The 15,237-nt window shown below is 40.2% G+C and overlaps 1 protein-coding gene across 8 annotated transcripts in view; it reads right to left on the bottom strand.

Moving 5' to 3' along the window:
- Positions 1 to 84: 84 nt before the first annotated feature.
- Positions 85 to 15,237, bottom strand: part of pacsin2 (protein kinase C and casein kinase substrate in neurons 2) — a 27,892-nt gene continuing 12,739 nt past the window's right edge. For 4 of the 8 annotated variants that reach the window (XM_057855264.1, XM_057855269.1, XM_057855268.1 and 1 more), the window contains 4 exons: positions 12,691 to 12,824; positions 10,173 to 10,331; positions 6,105 to 6,286; positions 85 to 1,221 (listed from right to left, as the gene is read on the bottom strand). In XM_057855264.1, coding sequence (XP_057711247.1) covers positions 1,109 to 1,221; positions 6,105 to 6,286; positions 10,173 to 10,331; positions 12,691 to 12,824 — 588 coding nt within the window. In that variant the 3' untranslated portion in view covers positions 85 to 1,108. The remainder of the gene's footprint in view (positions 1,222 to 6,104; positions 6,287 to 10,172; positions 10,332 to 12,690; positions 12,825 to 15,237) is intronic. The other 4 variants (XM_057855270.1, XM_057855271.1, XM_057855266.1 and 1 more) reach the window with 3 other exon arrangements.

Below are 15,237 nucleotides of genomic sequence, written 5' to 3'. Positions count from 1 at the left end.
TTGAGCATTATCTGACAGAATTACAGGGGTGCCAATACTTTTGGCCAGCAGTGTATAGTACACAAATACAAACAAGCCAACACATGACTAATAAATTCATTTATTATGTTGTGTGGGACAACATTTACAAACATTAAGTGTGCAAATGACAATGTGTGTGCCCTGAAAATTAGGCAAAATTCTTGGAATACATCTTTTGCTGCATTTGCAGGTATCTGCATTGGCTTTTTATTTTCATATATATATATTGAGTAGTCAGCTCATGGATACTCAATGCAAATGAAGAATGTAACGAGAAAAACAAGGCTATCATTATAACTGATACACAAAATCAATAAAAGATGTTGGAATAATGCGCCATTTCAGTAATTATTTACATAATATATGCTAACTAGATCAATTTGGCCCCAGAATGGGAAAAATAATAATGCTGGAAAGTAGGAAAATAACATAAAATATTGTTTTTTTTTTCTTACAAACTAATTCTCAGTCAGACCATTGGAAGGAGAACATATAAATTAACAATTATCCACTTTCTACCATTCCAAAGCTTAATTGGTGTCATTTACATCCATACAATACCGTATAATGTATTGCGTTCAAAACAACAACTCCCACACTTGTAACTGAGGTGGCGCTTCAAGCCTTCTGGTTAAATATTCAGTGTTGAAATGAAAATGAAGGGGGGAAAAAAATCAAGAATTGGGAGTATTACGTATAATTTCATCAGTGGTTGAATGAACAACAACAGCATATAGTTTGTGGACAGTTAATGAGCAAAACGATACAATCAGTGAACTTACATTCAAGTGCAGTGCCATATGGGACCCCTCCCCACCACACTGGACCGTAACTCTAGTCATGTGAGCACCTCTCCCGTATCTCCCTTTGATATTAAAGTCCAAGTAACAGTTCATCACATCAGGCCCAGTGTTTACTGTATTCAAATTGATGTGTGTCTTGAAACAGCGCCAAAAATTGTCTTTTAATGCCAAACTTGAGTGATCATCCATCCTGCGAAAGTCCAAAGAGTTCCTTATGGGGGTCATTTTCCTTTTAGACCACTCCACACGATAGCAACTGCTTTCATTATACTCACTTGTGCTTATTACTGGATGTCCTCAACATAATTGGCAGGGTAGAGGCCGACTTGCCCGTCCTTGAGTCGACCTTTGCACCAGCCCTGGTCATCCTCTTCGCCGATTTTGGTCAACTCGTCGCCTTGAGAGAGCAGAGAGCACATCAAGTTTGGAAGAAATATTTTACAAATGTTTCTTTCAAGGGCGGAGGTTTGGTCTCAACATTGGTAGGGACAATATTACCGTATTGCACATTCGTTGTTCCTTGTGGAGGCTGACCTGACCGCAGTAGTTTTGACGGCTAGCAGGTTTAATGTTATGCTAACTCTGATGCAGGTCGAACTTTCAGTAGCAAAATTAGTGGGGTTTCCCCCACCTCCACAACATTGACGCCTTTTTACTAGGGCTGTCAAAAGTATTGCGTTCACGGGTGGCAATTAATTTAATTAATCACGTTAAAATATTTGACGCAATTAACGCACATGCCCCGCTCAAACAGATTAAAATGACAGCACAGTGCAATGTCACCTTGTTACTTGTGTTTAACGGAGTTTTGTCACCCTCTGCTGGCGATTGGATGCGACTGATTTTATGGGCTTCAGCACCCATGAGCATTGTGTAATGATTGACATCAACTATGGCGGGCTACTAATTTATTTTTTGATTGAAAATTTTACAAATTTTATTAAAACGAAATCATTAAGAGGGGTTTTAATATAACATTTCTATAACTTGTACTAACATTTATCTTTTAAGAACTAAAAGCCTTTCTATCCATGGATCGTTTTAACAGATTGTTAATAATGTTAATGCCATCTTGTTGATTTATTGTTATAATAAACAAATACAGTACTTATGTACCGTATGTTGAATGTTTATATCCATCTTGTGTCTTATCTTTCCATTCCAACAATAATTTACAGAAAAATATGGCATATTTTATAGATGGTTTGAATTGCGATGAATTACAATTAATTAATTTTTAAGCTGTAATTAACTCGATAAAAAATTTCAATCGTTTGACAGCCCTACTTTTTACATGACTTACAGTGGTTGCTGCTGGCCGAAAAAGAAACTTCTAATATCTCCTCCTATCCGAAGGGGGCGGAGGAGGCGACATGTTGTCGACATGAATCTGTCTGGGTTGTGTGAGTACAGTGGGGCAAGTAAGTATTTAGTCAACCACCAATTGTGCAAGTTCTCCTACTTGAAAATATTAGAGAGGCCTGTAATTGTCAACATGGGTAAACCTCAACCATGAGATACAGAATGTGGAAAAAAAAAAAAACAGAAAAATCACAATGTTTGATTTTTTAAAAAATTATTTCCAAATTATAGTGGAAAATAAGTATTTGGTCACCTACTGTACAAACAAGCAAGATTTCTGGCTGTCAAAGAGGCTTAACTTCTTCTAACGAGGTTTAATGAGGCTCCACTCGTTACCTGTTTTAATGGCACCTGTTTTAACTCATTATTGGTATAAAAGACACCTGTCCACAACCTCAGTCAGTCACATTCCAAACTCCACTATGGCCAAGACCAAAGAGCTGTCGAAGGACACCAGAGACAAAATTGTAGATTTGCACCAGGCTGGGAAGACTGAATCTGCAATAGGTAAAAGGCTTAGTGTAAAGAAATCAACTGTGGGAGCAATTATTAGAAAATGGAAGACATACAAGACCACTGATAATCTCCCTCGATCTGGGGCTCCATGCAAGATCTCACCCCGTGGCGTCAAAATGATAACAAGAACAGTGAGCAAAAATCCCAGAACCACACGGGGGGACCTAATGAATGACCTACAGAGAGCTGGGACCACAGTAACAAAGGCTACTATCAGTAACACATTGCGCCGCCAGGGACTCAAATCCTGCACTGCCAGACATGTCCCGCTGCCAAAGAAAGTACACGTCCAGGCCCATCTGCGGTTCGCTAGAGAGCATTTGGATGATCCAGAAGAGGACTGGGAGAATTTGTGATGGTCAGAGGAAACCAAAATAGAACTTTTTGGGAGAAACACAGGTTCTCGTGTTTGGAGGAGAAATAATACTGAATTGCATCCGAAGAACACCATACCCACTGTGAAGCATGAGGATGGAAACATCATGCTTTGGGGCTGTTTTTCTGCAAAGGGACTTGGACGACTGATCTGTGCAAAGGAAAGAATGAATGGGGCCATGTATCGAGAGATTTTGAGTAAAAATCTCCCTCCATCAGCAAGGGCATTGAAGATGAGACGTGGCTGGGTTTTTCAGCATGACAATGATCCCAAACACACAGCCAGGGCAACAATGGAGTGGCTTCGTAAGAAGCATTTCAAGGTCCTGGAGTGGCCTAGCCAGTCTCCAGATCTCAACCCCACAGAAAATCTGTGGAGGGCGTTGAAAGTCCGTGTTGCCCAACGACAGCCCCAAAACATCATTGCTCTAGAGATCTGCATGGAGGAATGGGCCAAAATACCAGCAACAGTGTATGAAAAGCTTGTGAAGAGTTACAGAAAACATTTGGCCTCCATTATTGCCAACAAAGGGTACATAACAAAGTATTGAGATGAACTTTTGGTATTGACCAAATTAGTGCTGCAACGCTTAATCAATTAACTCAAGTATTCGATTAGGAAAAAATATTCGAATTAAATTTTGTTGCTTCGAGTATTCGCTTAATTAAATTGGCATTGTTATGGTTTATTTTGATAGTGTTTGCATTTAGTTTTACTAATTAGGGTGGAGACACGGCCCTCTGGTCTGCCTCTTTTCACATGGCTGAATCCAACTGCTCCCCGTTAAGACCAACATAAGCTAAGTTTTGTTTGAGCTATTTTTTTTTTAAATTAGATTCATAATTTAGTTAATAGGTTTAATTAGCAGTTTTTTGTGGAAATATGTGCCTGAACCATTTGTTTAGAGCATTGTAAAAAAAACTTTAGCATTTTATAGCATTTAAGCTAGCGGACTTTTTCTATGCAAGTTAGCCAATTGTTCTTCTGTTGTACATAGATCCTCATTTAAAAAAATAAATAAAAAAAAAACGTTTGAGGCTCATCAAGTATTTTGATTTTTTAGGTTCCTTATCCAATTACTCGATTATTCGAACTAACCAGTGCATCGATTAATCGACTACTAAAATATTCGATAGATGCAGCCCTAGACCAAATACTTATTTTCCACCATGATTTGCAAATAAATTCTTTAAAAATCAAACAATGTGATTTTCTGTTTTATTTTTCCACATTCTGTCTCTCATGGTTGAGGTTTACCCATGTTGACAATTACAGGCCTCTCTAATCTTTTCAAGTAGGAGAACTTGCACAATTAGTGGTTGACTAAATACTTACAGTGCCTTGCAAAAGTATTCGGCCCCCTTGAACCTTGCAACCTTTCGCCACATTTCAGGCTTCAAACATAAAGATATACAATTTTAATTTTTTGTCAAGAATCAACAACAAGTGGGACACAATCGTGAAGTGGAACAAAATTTAGTGGATAATTTAAACTTTTTTAACAAATAAAAAACTGAAAAGTGGGGCGTGCAATATTATTCGGCCCCCTTGCGTTAATACTTTGTAGCGCCACCTTTTGCTCCAATTACAGCTGCAAGTCGCTTGGGGTATGTTTCTATCAGTTTTGCACATCGAGAGACTGACATTCTTGCCCATTCTTCCTTGCAAAACAGCTCGAAATCAGTGAGGTTGGATGGAGAGTGTTTGTGAACAGCAGTCTTCAGCTCTTTCCACAGATTCTCGATTGGATTCAGGTCTGGACTTTGACTTGGCCATTCTAACACCTGGATACGTTTATTTTTTAACCATGCCATTGTAGATTTGGATTTATGTTTTGGATCATTGTCCTGTTGGAAGATAAATCTCCGTCCCAATCTCAGGTCTTGTGCAGATACCAACAGGTTTTCTTCCAGAATGTTCCTGTATTTGGCTGCATCCATCTTCCCGTCAATTTTAACCATCTTCCCTGTCCCTGCTGAAGAAAAGCAGGCCCAAACAATGATGCTACCACCACGTTTGACAGTGAGGATGGTGTGTTCAGGGTGATGAGGTGTGTTGCTTTTACGCCAAAAATATCGTTTTGCATTGTGGCCAAAAAGTTCAGTTTTGGTTTCATCTGACCAGAGCACCTTCTTCCACATGTTTGGTGTGTCTCCCAGGTGGCTTGTGGCAAACTTTAAACGAGACTTTTTATGGATATCTTTGAGAAATGGCTTTCTTCTTGCCACTCTTCCATAAAGGCCAGATTTGTGCAGCGTACGACTGATTGTTGTCCTATGGACAGACTCTCCCACCTCAGCTGTAGATCTCTGCAGTTCATCCAGAGTGATCATGGGCCTCTTGGCTGCATCTCTGATCAGTTTTCTCCTTGTTTGAGAAGAAAGTTTGGAAGGATGGCCGGGTCTTGGTAGATTTGCAGTGGTCTGATGCTCTTTCCATTTCAATATGATGGCTTGCACAGTGCTCCTTGAGATGTTTAAAGCTTAGGAAATCTTTTTGTATCCAAATCCGGCTTTAAACTTCTCCACAACAGTATCGCGGACCTGCCTGGTGTGTTCCTTGGTTTTCATAATGCTCTCTGCACTTTAAACAGAACCCTGAGACTATCACAGAGCAGGTGCCTTTATACGGAGACTTGATTACACACAGGTGGATTCTATTTATCATCATCGGTCATTTAGGACAACATTAGATCATTCAGAGATCCTCACTGAACTTCTGGAGTGAGTTTGCTGCACTGAAAGTAAAGGGGCCGAATAATATTGCACGCCCCACTTTTCAGTTTTTTATTTGTTAAAAAAGTTTAAATTATCCAATAAATGTTGTTCCACTTCACGATTGTGTCCTACTTGTTGTTGATTCTTGACAAAAAAATTAAATTTCATATCTTTATGTTTGAAGCCTGAAATGTGGCGAAAGGTTGCAAGATTCAAGGGGGGCGAATACTTTTGCAAGGCACTGTATTTGCCCCACTGTAGGTCTCTACCGTCCCGATGCAAACAGACGCCCTTAGTTTCTTTAGATACCGGCTTTGAAAGTGAGCTCATCCTGCTCCTGGCCCTCGTAGTCGTACAGCGCCCGGACCGGCACAGACAGCACCGGCGAGGCCGGCTCTTCTTCGAACGGGTTGCCGTCGCCATTGGCCGAGAATGGGTTGGCGGCGGTTTCCTCGTCCGACCAGTCTGCCGTCCGCTCGGTGCTGCTGACGCTGGACACACCACACAAACGGACATTTTTCAGAATGACGATGACTAAATGATGCATGTGTGTTAGCCGCAGGACACAAAAAGCCATCACTTTGAATCCTTATGTATCCGCTGAGCTGTTTTAATAATCAACCATGCTAACAAAAGGCAAAAAGGACAAACATATCAGACAATCGGACAAACAAGGCACGTGGAAATGAAGCCGCAAGCAGATCACTGAGGGGAAGTGTGATTGGAGACGTCAACCATTAGGCGATCACCACAAGTACGCCAGAAAACGCTCAAAATAAACGAGTACATAAAACTACATGGCGGAATTATTTACTGTCAGATCTGCTGGCAAGTGAAAAAAAAACTTAAATAGGTTATATTCAGGAGGAATTTCATGTCAGTAATCTCATGTGCGATCCGATTTACTAAGAACATATTTTCCAGAAATATATTTTTGGCTTCCAGTTGACATGTTTTTCAACATACAGTCATAGACTTCATTACCTATTGACCTGACACTTCGTCATTCCTTGCGTCATGCCTTAGCATAGGGGGCCGAGCTTAAAGCATCAAGAGCATTTCGAAACGTTGCGAAAAAAAACCAATGGGAGAAATGGAACCGCTATGGCATTGGCATCATTCTTTGACATATATACGTAAAGTAGATGCGTAACTGCCCGGTTTTTGGTTTTTAGCTCTTTTAACAAAGAATTGAGACTGTTTTACGTCCATATCTCTAAAGAATTCAGTGATTGAAGCATTTATTCGCAAGAATTTACTTCTCTGTTTACACATGGAGGCGTCTAATATTCGTAACTGACTAGGTTCATTGTTCGCCATATTTACGTAAAATAAATGCTAACTGCACAGTTTCTTTTGCTTTTAACCAAGAATCAAGACAGTTTCCGTCCATATCTGTAAACAATTCAGGGATTTAAGTATTTATTCACAAGAAGTTTTGCCAGAAAAGCTCTGTTTACATATGGCGGCCGCCACATTGACTAACGGACTAGCACCATATTTTCGTAAAATAAATGCTAACTACACGTTTTCTTTGCTTTTAACCAAGAATCAAGACTGTGTAACATCCATATCTATGAAGAATTCGGGGATTTAAGCATTTATTCACAAGAACTTTCACAAGAAAAGCTCTGTTTACGTCAGGCGCCCGCTAGCCTCATTTGCTAACAGAGTAGCATTGTACTTCGACATATATAAGTAAAATAAACGCAAACTAAACGGTTTCGTTGCTTTTAACCAAGAATCGAGACCGATTTACGTCCATATCTATAAAGAATTCAGACATTTAAGCATTTATTCATAATATGTTTTGCCAGAAAAGATTTGTTTCCGTCAGGCGGCCGCTAGCCTCATTTGCTAACAGAGGAGCATTGTACTTCGACATATACTGTATACGTGAAATAAACGCTGACTGCACAATTTCTTTGCTTTTAACCAAGAATCGAGACGGTTTTACGTCCATATCTATGAAGGATTCGGGGATTTAAGCATTTATTCACAAGAATTTTTAACTGAAAAAGCTCTCTGTTTACATATGGCAGCCGCTAGCCTCATTCGCTAACAGAGCAGCATTAGACTTCGACATATATAAGTAAAATAAACGCTAACTGCACGGTTTCTTTGCTTTCAACCAGGAATCGAGACGGTTTTCCGTCCATATCTCGAAAGAATTCAGACATTTCAGCATTTATTCATAATACGTTTTGCCAGAAAAGATCTGTTTCCGTCAGGCGGCAGCAAGCCTCATTCGCTAACAGAGCAGCATTGTACTTCGACATATACTGTATACGTAAAATAAATGCTAACTGCATGGTTTCTTTGCTTTCAACCAAGAATCAAGACTGTTTTCCGTCCATATCTATAAAGAATTCAGACATTGAAGCATTTATTCATAATACGTTTTGCCAGAAAAGATCTGTTTCCGTCAGGCGGCCGCTAGCCTCATTCGCTAACAGAGTAGCATTGTACTTCGGCATATACTGTATATGTAAAATAAATGCTAACTGCATGGTTTCTTTGCTTTCAACCAAGAATCAAGACTGTTTTCGCCAGAAAAGCTCTGTTTACATATGGCGACCGCCACATTGACTAACAGACTAGCATCATATTTTCGTAAAATAAATGCTAGCTACACATTTTCTTTGCTTTTAATCAAGAATCAAGACTGTTTTAAGTCCATATCTATGAAGAATTCAGGGATTTAAGCATTTATTCACAAGAATTTTCGCCAGAAAATCTCTGTTTACGTCAGGCAGCCGCTAGCCTCATTCGCTAACAAAATAGCATTGTACATATATACGTACAATAAACGCTAACTGCACGGTTTCTTTGCATTCAACCAGGAATCGAGACGGTTTTCCGTCCATATCTCGAAAGAATTCAGACATTTAAGCATTTATTCATAATACGTTTTGCCAGAAAAGATCTGTTTCCGTCAGGTGGCAGCTAGCCTCATTCGCTAGCAGAGTAGCATTGTACTTCAGCATATATACGTAAAATAAACGCTAACTGCACAGTCTCTTTGCTTTTAACCAAGAATCGAGACTGTTTTACGTCCATATCTATAAAGAATTCAGGGATTTAAGCATTTATTCACAAGAAGTTTTACCAGAAAAGCTCGGTTTACGTCAGGCGGCCGCTAGCCTCATTCGCTAACAGAGTAGCATTGTACTTCAGCATATATACGTAAAATAAACGCTAACTGCACAGTCTGTTTGCTTTTAACCAAGAATCGAGACTGTTTTACGTCCATATCTATGAAGGATTCGGGGATTTAAGCATTTATTCACAAGAATTTTCAACTGAAAAAGCTCTGTTTACATATGGCAGCCGCTAGCCTCATTCGCTAACAGAGCAGCATTGTACTTCGACATATTTCCGTAAAATAAACGCTAACTGCACGGTTTCTTTGCTTTTAACCAAGAATCGAGACTGTTTGACGTCCATATCTATGAAGAATTCGGGGATTTAAGCATTTAGTCACACGAATTTTCACCAGAAAAGCTCTGTTTACGTCAGGCGGCCGCTAGCCTCATTCGCTAACAGTATATAGTGTATAATGATAATAAAGGGCTATTCAATTCTATAATAAGTTGTGATTGTATATAGAATTGATTAATCATCTATTTACATAATATTTATAATTGATTCTGCATGTTTTCCTCAAGTATTAAGTTTCTGATGTTAAATTGAGTGATTTATTAGCTTTTGAAAACTTGCAGTAAATAAATGAAAATTAAGTTGCTATTTTGGTCAAAAACTTATATGTTAAATATTGCTATTGATCATGAAAATATAGGTGATTATCTCTGTATTTGGTGATTTTTGTGCATCTAGTGTAAAATCTTTTGTAGCCATTTTAAGTTTTTGTTAGACTTATATGAGAAATATGTAATCGGGATTTTATAAGGGAACCACTATGAATTTTTTTGATGCCGCTGCTCACGGAGACTCATGTATGGCTAAGGTAGGTGCATGTTTTGGTTTTAGGTCAGTAGCAGCTTTGGTTTTAAAAATATTTGAAGTTTTGGTAAATAGGCTACCTACGGATCGGCCCCATTTCCCGTGTCATGTCAATAGGTTATGAAGTCCATGCATACATTCAAATTTCAGTGGCTTGCATTCACACGGCAACAAGTAGCCTTTTTAGGGATAAACAAAATGCCTGTCTGTAATGTTTTCACGTTAGATCTGACAGCAAAACAGTGACAAGAGCGGCACAGCGACGGTCCGCAAAGCCTCTTTGGAGTAAATAACACACGCAGTGGGTCACCATGCACAGCGCCACCTACAGAGGGTAGCAAAGGTGAAGGGAGGCAGCAGAGTCCAGTGAACCAAAAAAATAAAAAGACAAGACAAGCAGGTTTATCCACCAACGTTTTCACTTCCTGCTTTTTCCCACTGATGTGGTTGCGAGCCGGCGGCGTCTCCTCCACCGCCTCCACCTGCACTTCCTGCTTCTCTTCATCTTGGTCATCGTCATCCTCGTCAAACGGGTTGAATCCCGTTGGCGGCGCTTTATTAGGCACGGTTAGGCTGATGGAGCGGGGAAACAAGTTCACTCTTTAAGTACTGTTGATGGTAACAGGCGTCCCATCTGTTTGAATTGGGAGAGATGGCAGTACTGCCAACCCTCCCAGTTCATATGAACTAGACGTCTGTTGCCATCAGGTACAGCAAATTAGTTAAATTAAAGAGTAATTTTCTTAGTTCAGTTAAGGTTAAAGTTTGAGAAATCGCAAATTATGTTCATGAGATGTTCCCTTTAAGTCCTATAGGTGTCAGTAGTGTGTGGTTGGGACTGACCCTGAAATACAGGAGTATGAAAAAGTATCCGAACCATTTGGAATTACTCACATTTCTGCATAAAATCACAGTCAAATGTGATCTGATCATTGTCAAAATCACACAGAGGAAAAAAACAGTGTCTGCTTTAACTAAAACCACCCAAACATTTATAGATTTTCATTTTCAATGTGGATAGTATGCAAACAATGACAGAAGTGGGAAAAATAAGTCAACCATCACATTTAATATTTATTGGCCTCCCCCCTTTGGCAGCAATGACTTCAACTCGATGTTTCCTGTAGCTGCAGATCAGTCTGGCACATCAATCAGGACTAATCTTGGCCAAGTCTTCTCTACAAAACTGCTGTAGTTCAGTGGGATGTCTGGCATGAATCGCTGTCTTTCGGTCGTGCCGCAGCTTCTCAATGGGGTTCAAGTCTGTGTTTTGGATCACTGTCTTGTTGCAGCATCCACCCTCTTTTAGCTTCATCTGTCTGACAGACTGCCTCAGGTTTTTCTTCAAAATTTTGAATTCATTCTTCCATTAATTATTGCAAGTTGTCCAGGCCCTGAGGCAGCAAAACAGCACCAAATCATGATGGTCCCTCCACCATGCTTCACGGTGTGGAGTTGTAGATGTTGGTGAGCTGTTCCATTTTTCCTTCACAAATGACATTATGTGTTATTCCCAAACAATTCAACTTTGGTCTCATCAGTCCAGAAAATATTTTGCCAAAACTTCCGTGGAGTGTCCAAGTGCCTTTTTGCAAACATTAAATGAGCAACAATGTTTTTTTTTAGACAGCAGTGGGTTCCTCCGTGGAGTCCTCCCATGAAGACCATTGTTGGACATAGTTTTACATATAGTTGATGTGTGCACAGAGTTATTCGACTGTGCCAGTGATTTCTATTAGTCTTTACCAGACATTCCCGGGTTCTTTTTTTTTTTTTTTTTACCTCTCTGAGTATTCTGCGCTGAACTCTTGGTGTCATCCTTGGTGGACGGCCACTCCTTAACAAAGAAGCAACAGTGCCAAACTCTCTCCATTTGTAGACAACTTCTCTGATTGTCGATGGATGAACAACCAGGCTTTTAGAGATTGTTTTGTATCCTTTCCCAGCTTTATACAAATCAACAATCCTTGATGGTCTTCAGACAACTCTTTTGACCGATCCATGATGCACATCAGATAATGCTTCTTCTCAAGACATATATTACCATGTGTGTGTTTTATAGTGGGCAGGGCAGCTTTAAACCACTCATCCGGGATTGGGCACACACTTGAATTACTGTAATATGTTGGGTAAAAATTGGTTTCAATTGCTCTTTAGGTCTCCTGAGGCAGAGGGTTCACTTACTTATTTGTCCACCTTCTGTCATTGTTTGCATGCTATCCTCATTGAAATATGAAAAGTTTTAGTTGAAGCAGACACAGTTTTTTCATTTGTGTGATTTTGACAAAGATCACATCACATTTGATGGTGATTTTATGCAGAAATATGAGAAATTCCAAAAGCTTCAGATACTTTTTCATATCACTGTATGTTACACATGATTTTTGCCTGTAGCCGATTCATCAAAATCAACATTAAAGTTTTAATAGCTGTCAACACAATAAGAGGACAGTATAGGGTTTGTTTGTGTTTGCGCACTCGAGTGCATCCTGCTGTTTTTCCCAAAATACGACTCCTCTGAAATGTAACTTTGGGACTGTTGCAGTCAACAAAACTTATAGGTCAAATACTTCCCTTGGTAAAAACTCCCCACGTTAACTACAATTGTGAAACAAGACGCTTGCATGTATGAGTTCGCCTGGTGAGTCGAAGTGGGGTTATTGGAGTTCATTTTCTAGTGCAGGTGTTTAAGCCCAACATTCCAGTACCTTATCATAGCGCGGAATTGCGAGAGTTCCATATTTCCCCTTTGGCACGCATTCAACTATGCGCCAAAGACGTCTTTCCCGACAAACTGCGAGTGTTTGCGGTCGCCAGGGAGACAGCCGCACAAGCGCCGTGACGTACCCCGGGGAGAGCGCGTCTTACGCAAGTCAGGATGTCGCCATGTATGGTCGTTTTTGCGAAGAAAAGGCAGTGACACAACAAGTACCTGCTGCTGTTGGTCTTGGACGGCTGGACGGGTTGGTCGGATCCGGTTTGACTGATGCCTGTCAGCGTCACGCCCTCGGAGTTCTTCTTCGTCCCCCGTCTGCTGAGGGTCCGGTTCAGGTCTACAGACCAGTCCTGTGACAAAGACACAAAGCTAAAGATCTCACGCAGGACTAGAGTGGGTTGGATAAGGAACAAGCTAGCGTAGTGTACTCCTAATGGTTTGCTCTATATACAGTGGGGCAAATAAGTATTTAGTCAACCATTAATTGTGCAAGTTCTACCACTTGAAAATATTAGCGAGCCCTTTAATTGTCAACATGGGTAAACCTCAACCATGAGAGACAGAATGTGGAAAAAAACCCAGAAAATCACAATGTTTGATTTTTAAAGAATTTACTTCCAAATTAGAGTGGAAAATAAGTATTTGGTCACCTACAAACAAGCAAGATTTCTGGCTGTCAAAGAGGTCTAACTTCTTCTAAGAAGGTCTAAAGAGGCTCCACTCCTTACCTGTACTAATGGCACCTGTTTTAACTCATTATCTGTATAAAAGACACCTGTCCACAACCTCAGTCAGTCACACTCCAAACTCCACTATGGCCAAGACCAAAGAGCTGTCGAAGGACACCAGAGACAAAATTGTAGACCTGCACCAAGCTGGGAAGACTGAATCTGCAATAGGTAAAATGCTTGGTGTAAAGAAATCAGCTGTTTGAGCAATTATTAGAAAATGGAAGACATACAAGATCACTGATAATCTCCCTCGATCTGGGACTCCATGCAAGATCTCACCCCCGTGGCGTCAAAACGATAACAAGAACGGTGAGAAAAAAATCCCAGAACCACACCGGGGGACCTAGTGAATGACCTACAGAGCGCTGGGACCACAGTAAGCAAGGCTACTATCAGTAACACAATGCACCACCAGGGACTAAAATCCTGCACTGCCAGACATGTCCCCCTGCTGAAGAAAGCACACGTCTAGGCCTGTCTCCGGTTCGCTAGAGAGCATTTGGATGATCCAGAAGAGGACTGGGAGAATGTGTTATGGCCTGGACATGTACTTTCTTCAGCAGGGGGACACGTCTGGCGGTGCAGGATTTGAGTCCCTGGCGGCGCATTGTGTTACTGATAGTAACCTTCGTTACAGTGGTCCCAGCTCTCTGTAGGTCATTCACTATGTCCCCCCTATGTGGTTCTGGGATTTTTGCTCACCGTTCTTGTTATCATTTTGACGCCACGCGGTGAGGTGGGAGTTGAAAGTCCGTGTTGCCCAACGACAGCCCCAAAATATCACTGCTTTAAAGGAGATCTGCATGGAGGAATGGACCAAAATACCAGCAACAGTAGAGGTGGGAATCTTTGGGCACCGAATGATTCGATTACGATTCAGAGACTCCGATTCAATTATAAATCGATTATTGATGCCCCCCTCTCCTCATTTTTTTTCTTTTAAAGTTTTGTATATTTGTTCCAAAATTGTTCAAAAATCCTCTCAGGCTAAATAAACCAAACTACTATTTTAGTTTCAAGTTACCGGTTAAAAACAGTAAATAAAATACTCAAGTCCCCATTCTGCATCAGCAGCTTTAAACTACATTCAATTAATTTAATGTTGTTAATCAACCGTTAAAGTTGTTAAAATTGCGCCCGTTATTCCATAATTTCCCTCATGTCTACTTTCGACATGTGAAAGTTTTAAAACGGTTTCATCATTTAAAGATAGATTCAAGTCAAGATTTTGCCGATTTAGGGGTATTTTAGATAAAAAGTAATTAGGTTCTCTACAACAGAGCCTTCTAGAGAAGTCTACTGCTTTAAGATGGCGCCTGTTTACTAGCGCGGGAAAGTCTGTCATTTCACATCTAGTCTAGATATATGTGATATCTACCATAGCCGTATGTTGCTGTATGTTTGTAGCAACTGGGCGCTGTTTGTAGCAGCTGACGGCCGCAGTCAGGTATTATTGTTTTTTTTTTACCTAGCGGCATTAGCTGCACATGATATTTACTCTCGGTCTGTTCCTCAAGCTGAAACAAATCCACTTCAACGCCAGGAGTCTATACAAAATGTTTTAAAGCATTGACGAATATCTACAGAGCTTCAATAACAAGTTTGATGTTATTGCCGTCTCAGAAACCTGGCTTGAAAAACAAAGGACACACTCTGAAACTGTCAATGATTATGATGATGATGACAATGACAATAAATTCATTCATTCATTCATTCATTCAAGACCCCGCTGACTGCGTTTTATTTCTGATTTACCTGGAATAATTCAATAATCGGAATTTGGATGTTTGTGAAACGTTCTCGAATCTTCCACGGCCGAATTGCGAATGATCTAAGAATCGGAAATTTTGTACGCCTCTAGGCAACAGTGTGTGAAAAGCTTGTGAAGAGTTACAGAACACGTTTGGCCTCCGTTATTGCCAACAAAGGGTACATAACAAAGTATTGAGTTGAACTTTTGGTAATGACCTAATACTTATTTTCCACCATGATTTGCAAATAAATTCTTTAAAAATCAAACAATGTGATTTTC

The sequence above is a fragment of the Corythoichthys intestinalis genome, chromosome 13 (genome assembly GCF_030265065.1).
Source record: "Corythoichthys intestinalis isolate RoL2023-P3 chromosome 13, ASM3026506v1, whole genome shotgun sequence".
Taxonomy (NCBI): domain Eukaryota; kingdom Metazoa; phylum Chordata; class Actinopteri; order Syngnathiformes; family Syngnathidae; genus Corythoichthys; species Corythoichthys intestinalis.
The sequence above is the reverse complement of the archived record's forward strand: the minus strand, read 5'-3'. Positions and strand labels throughout refer to the sequence as shown.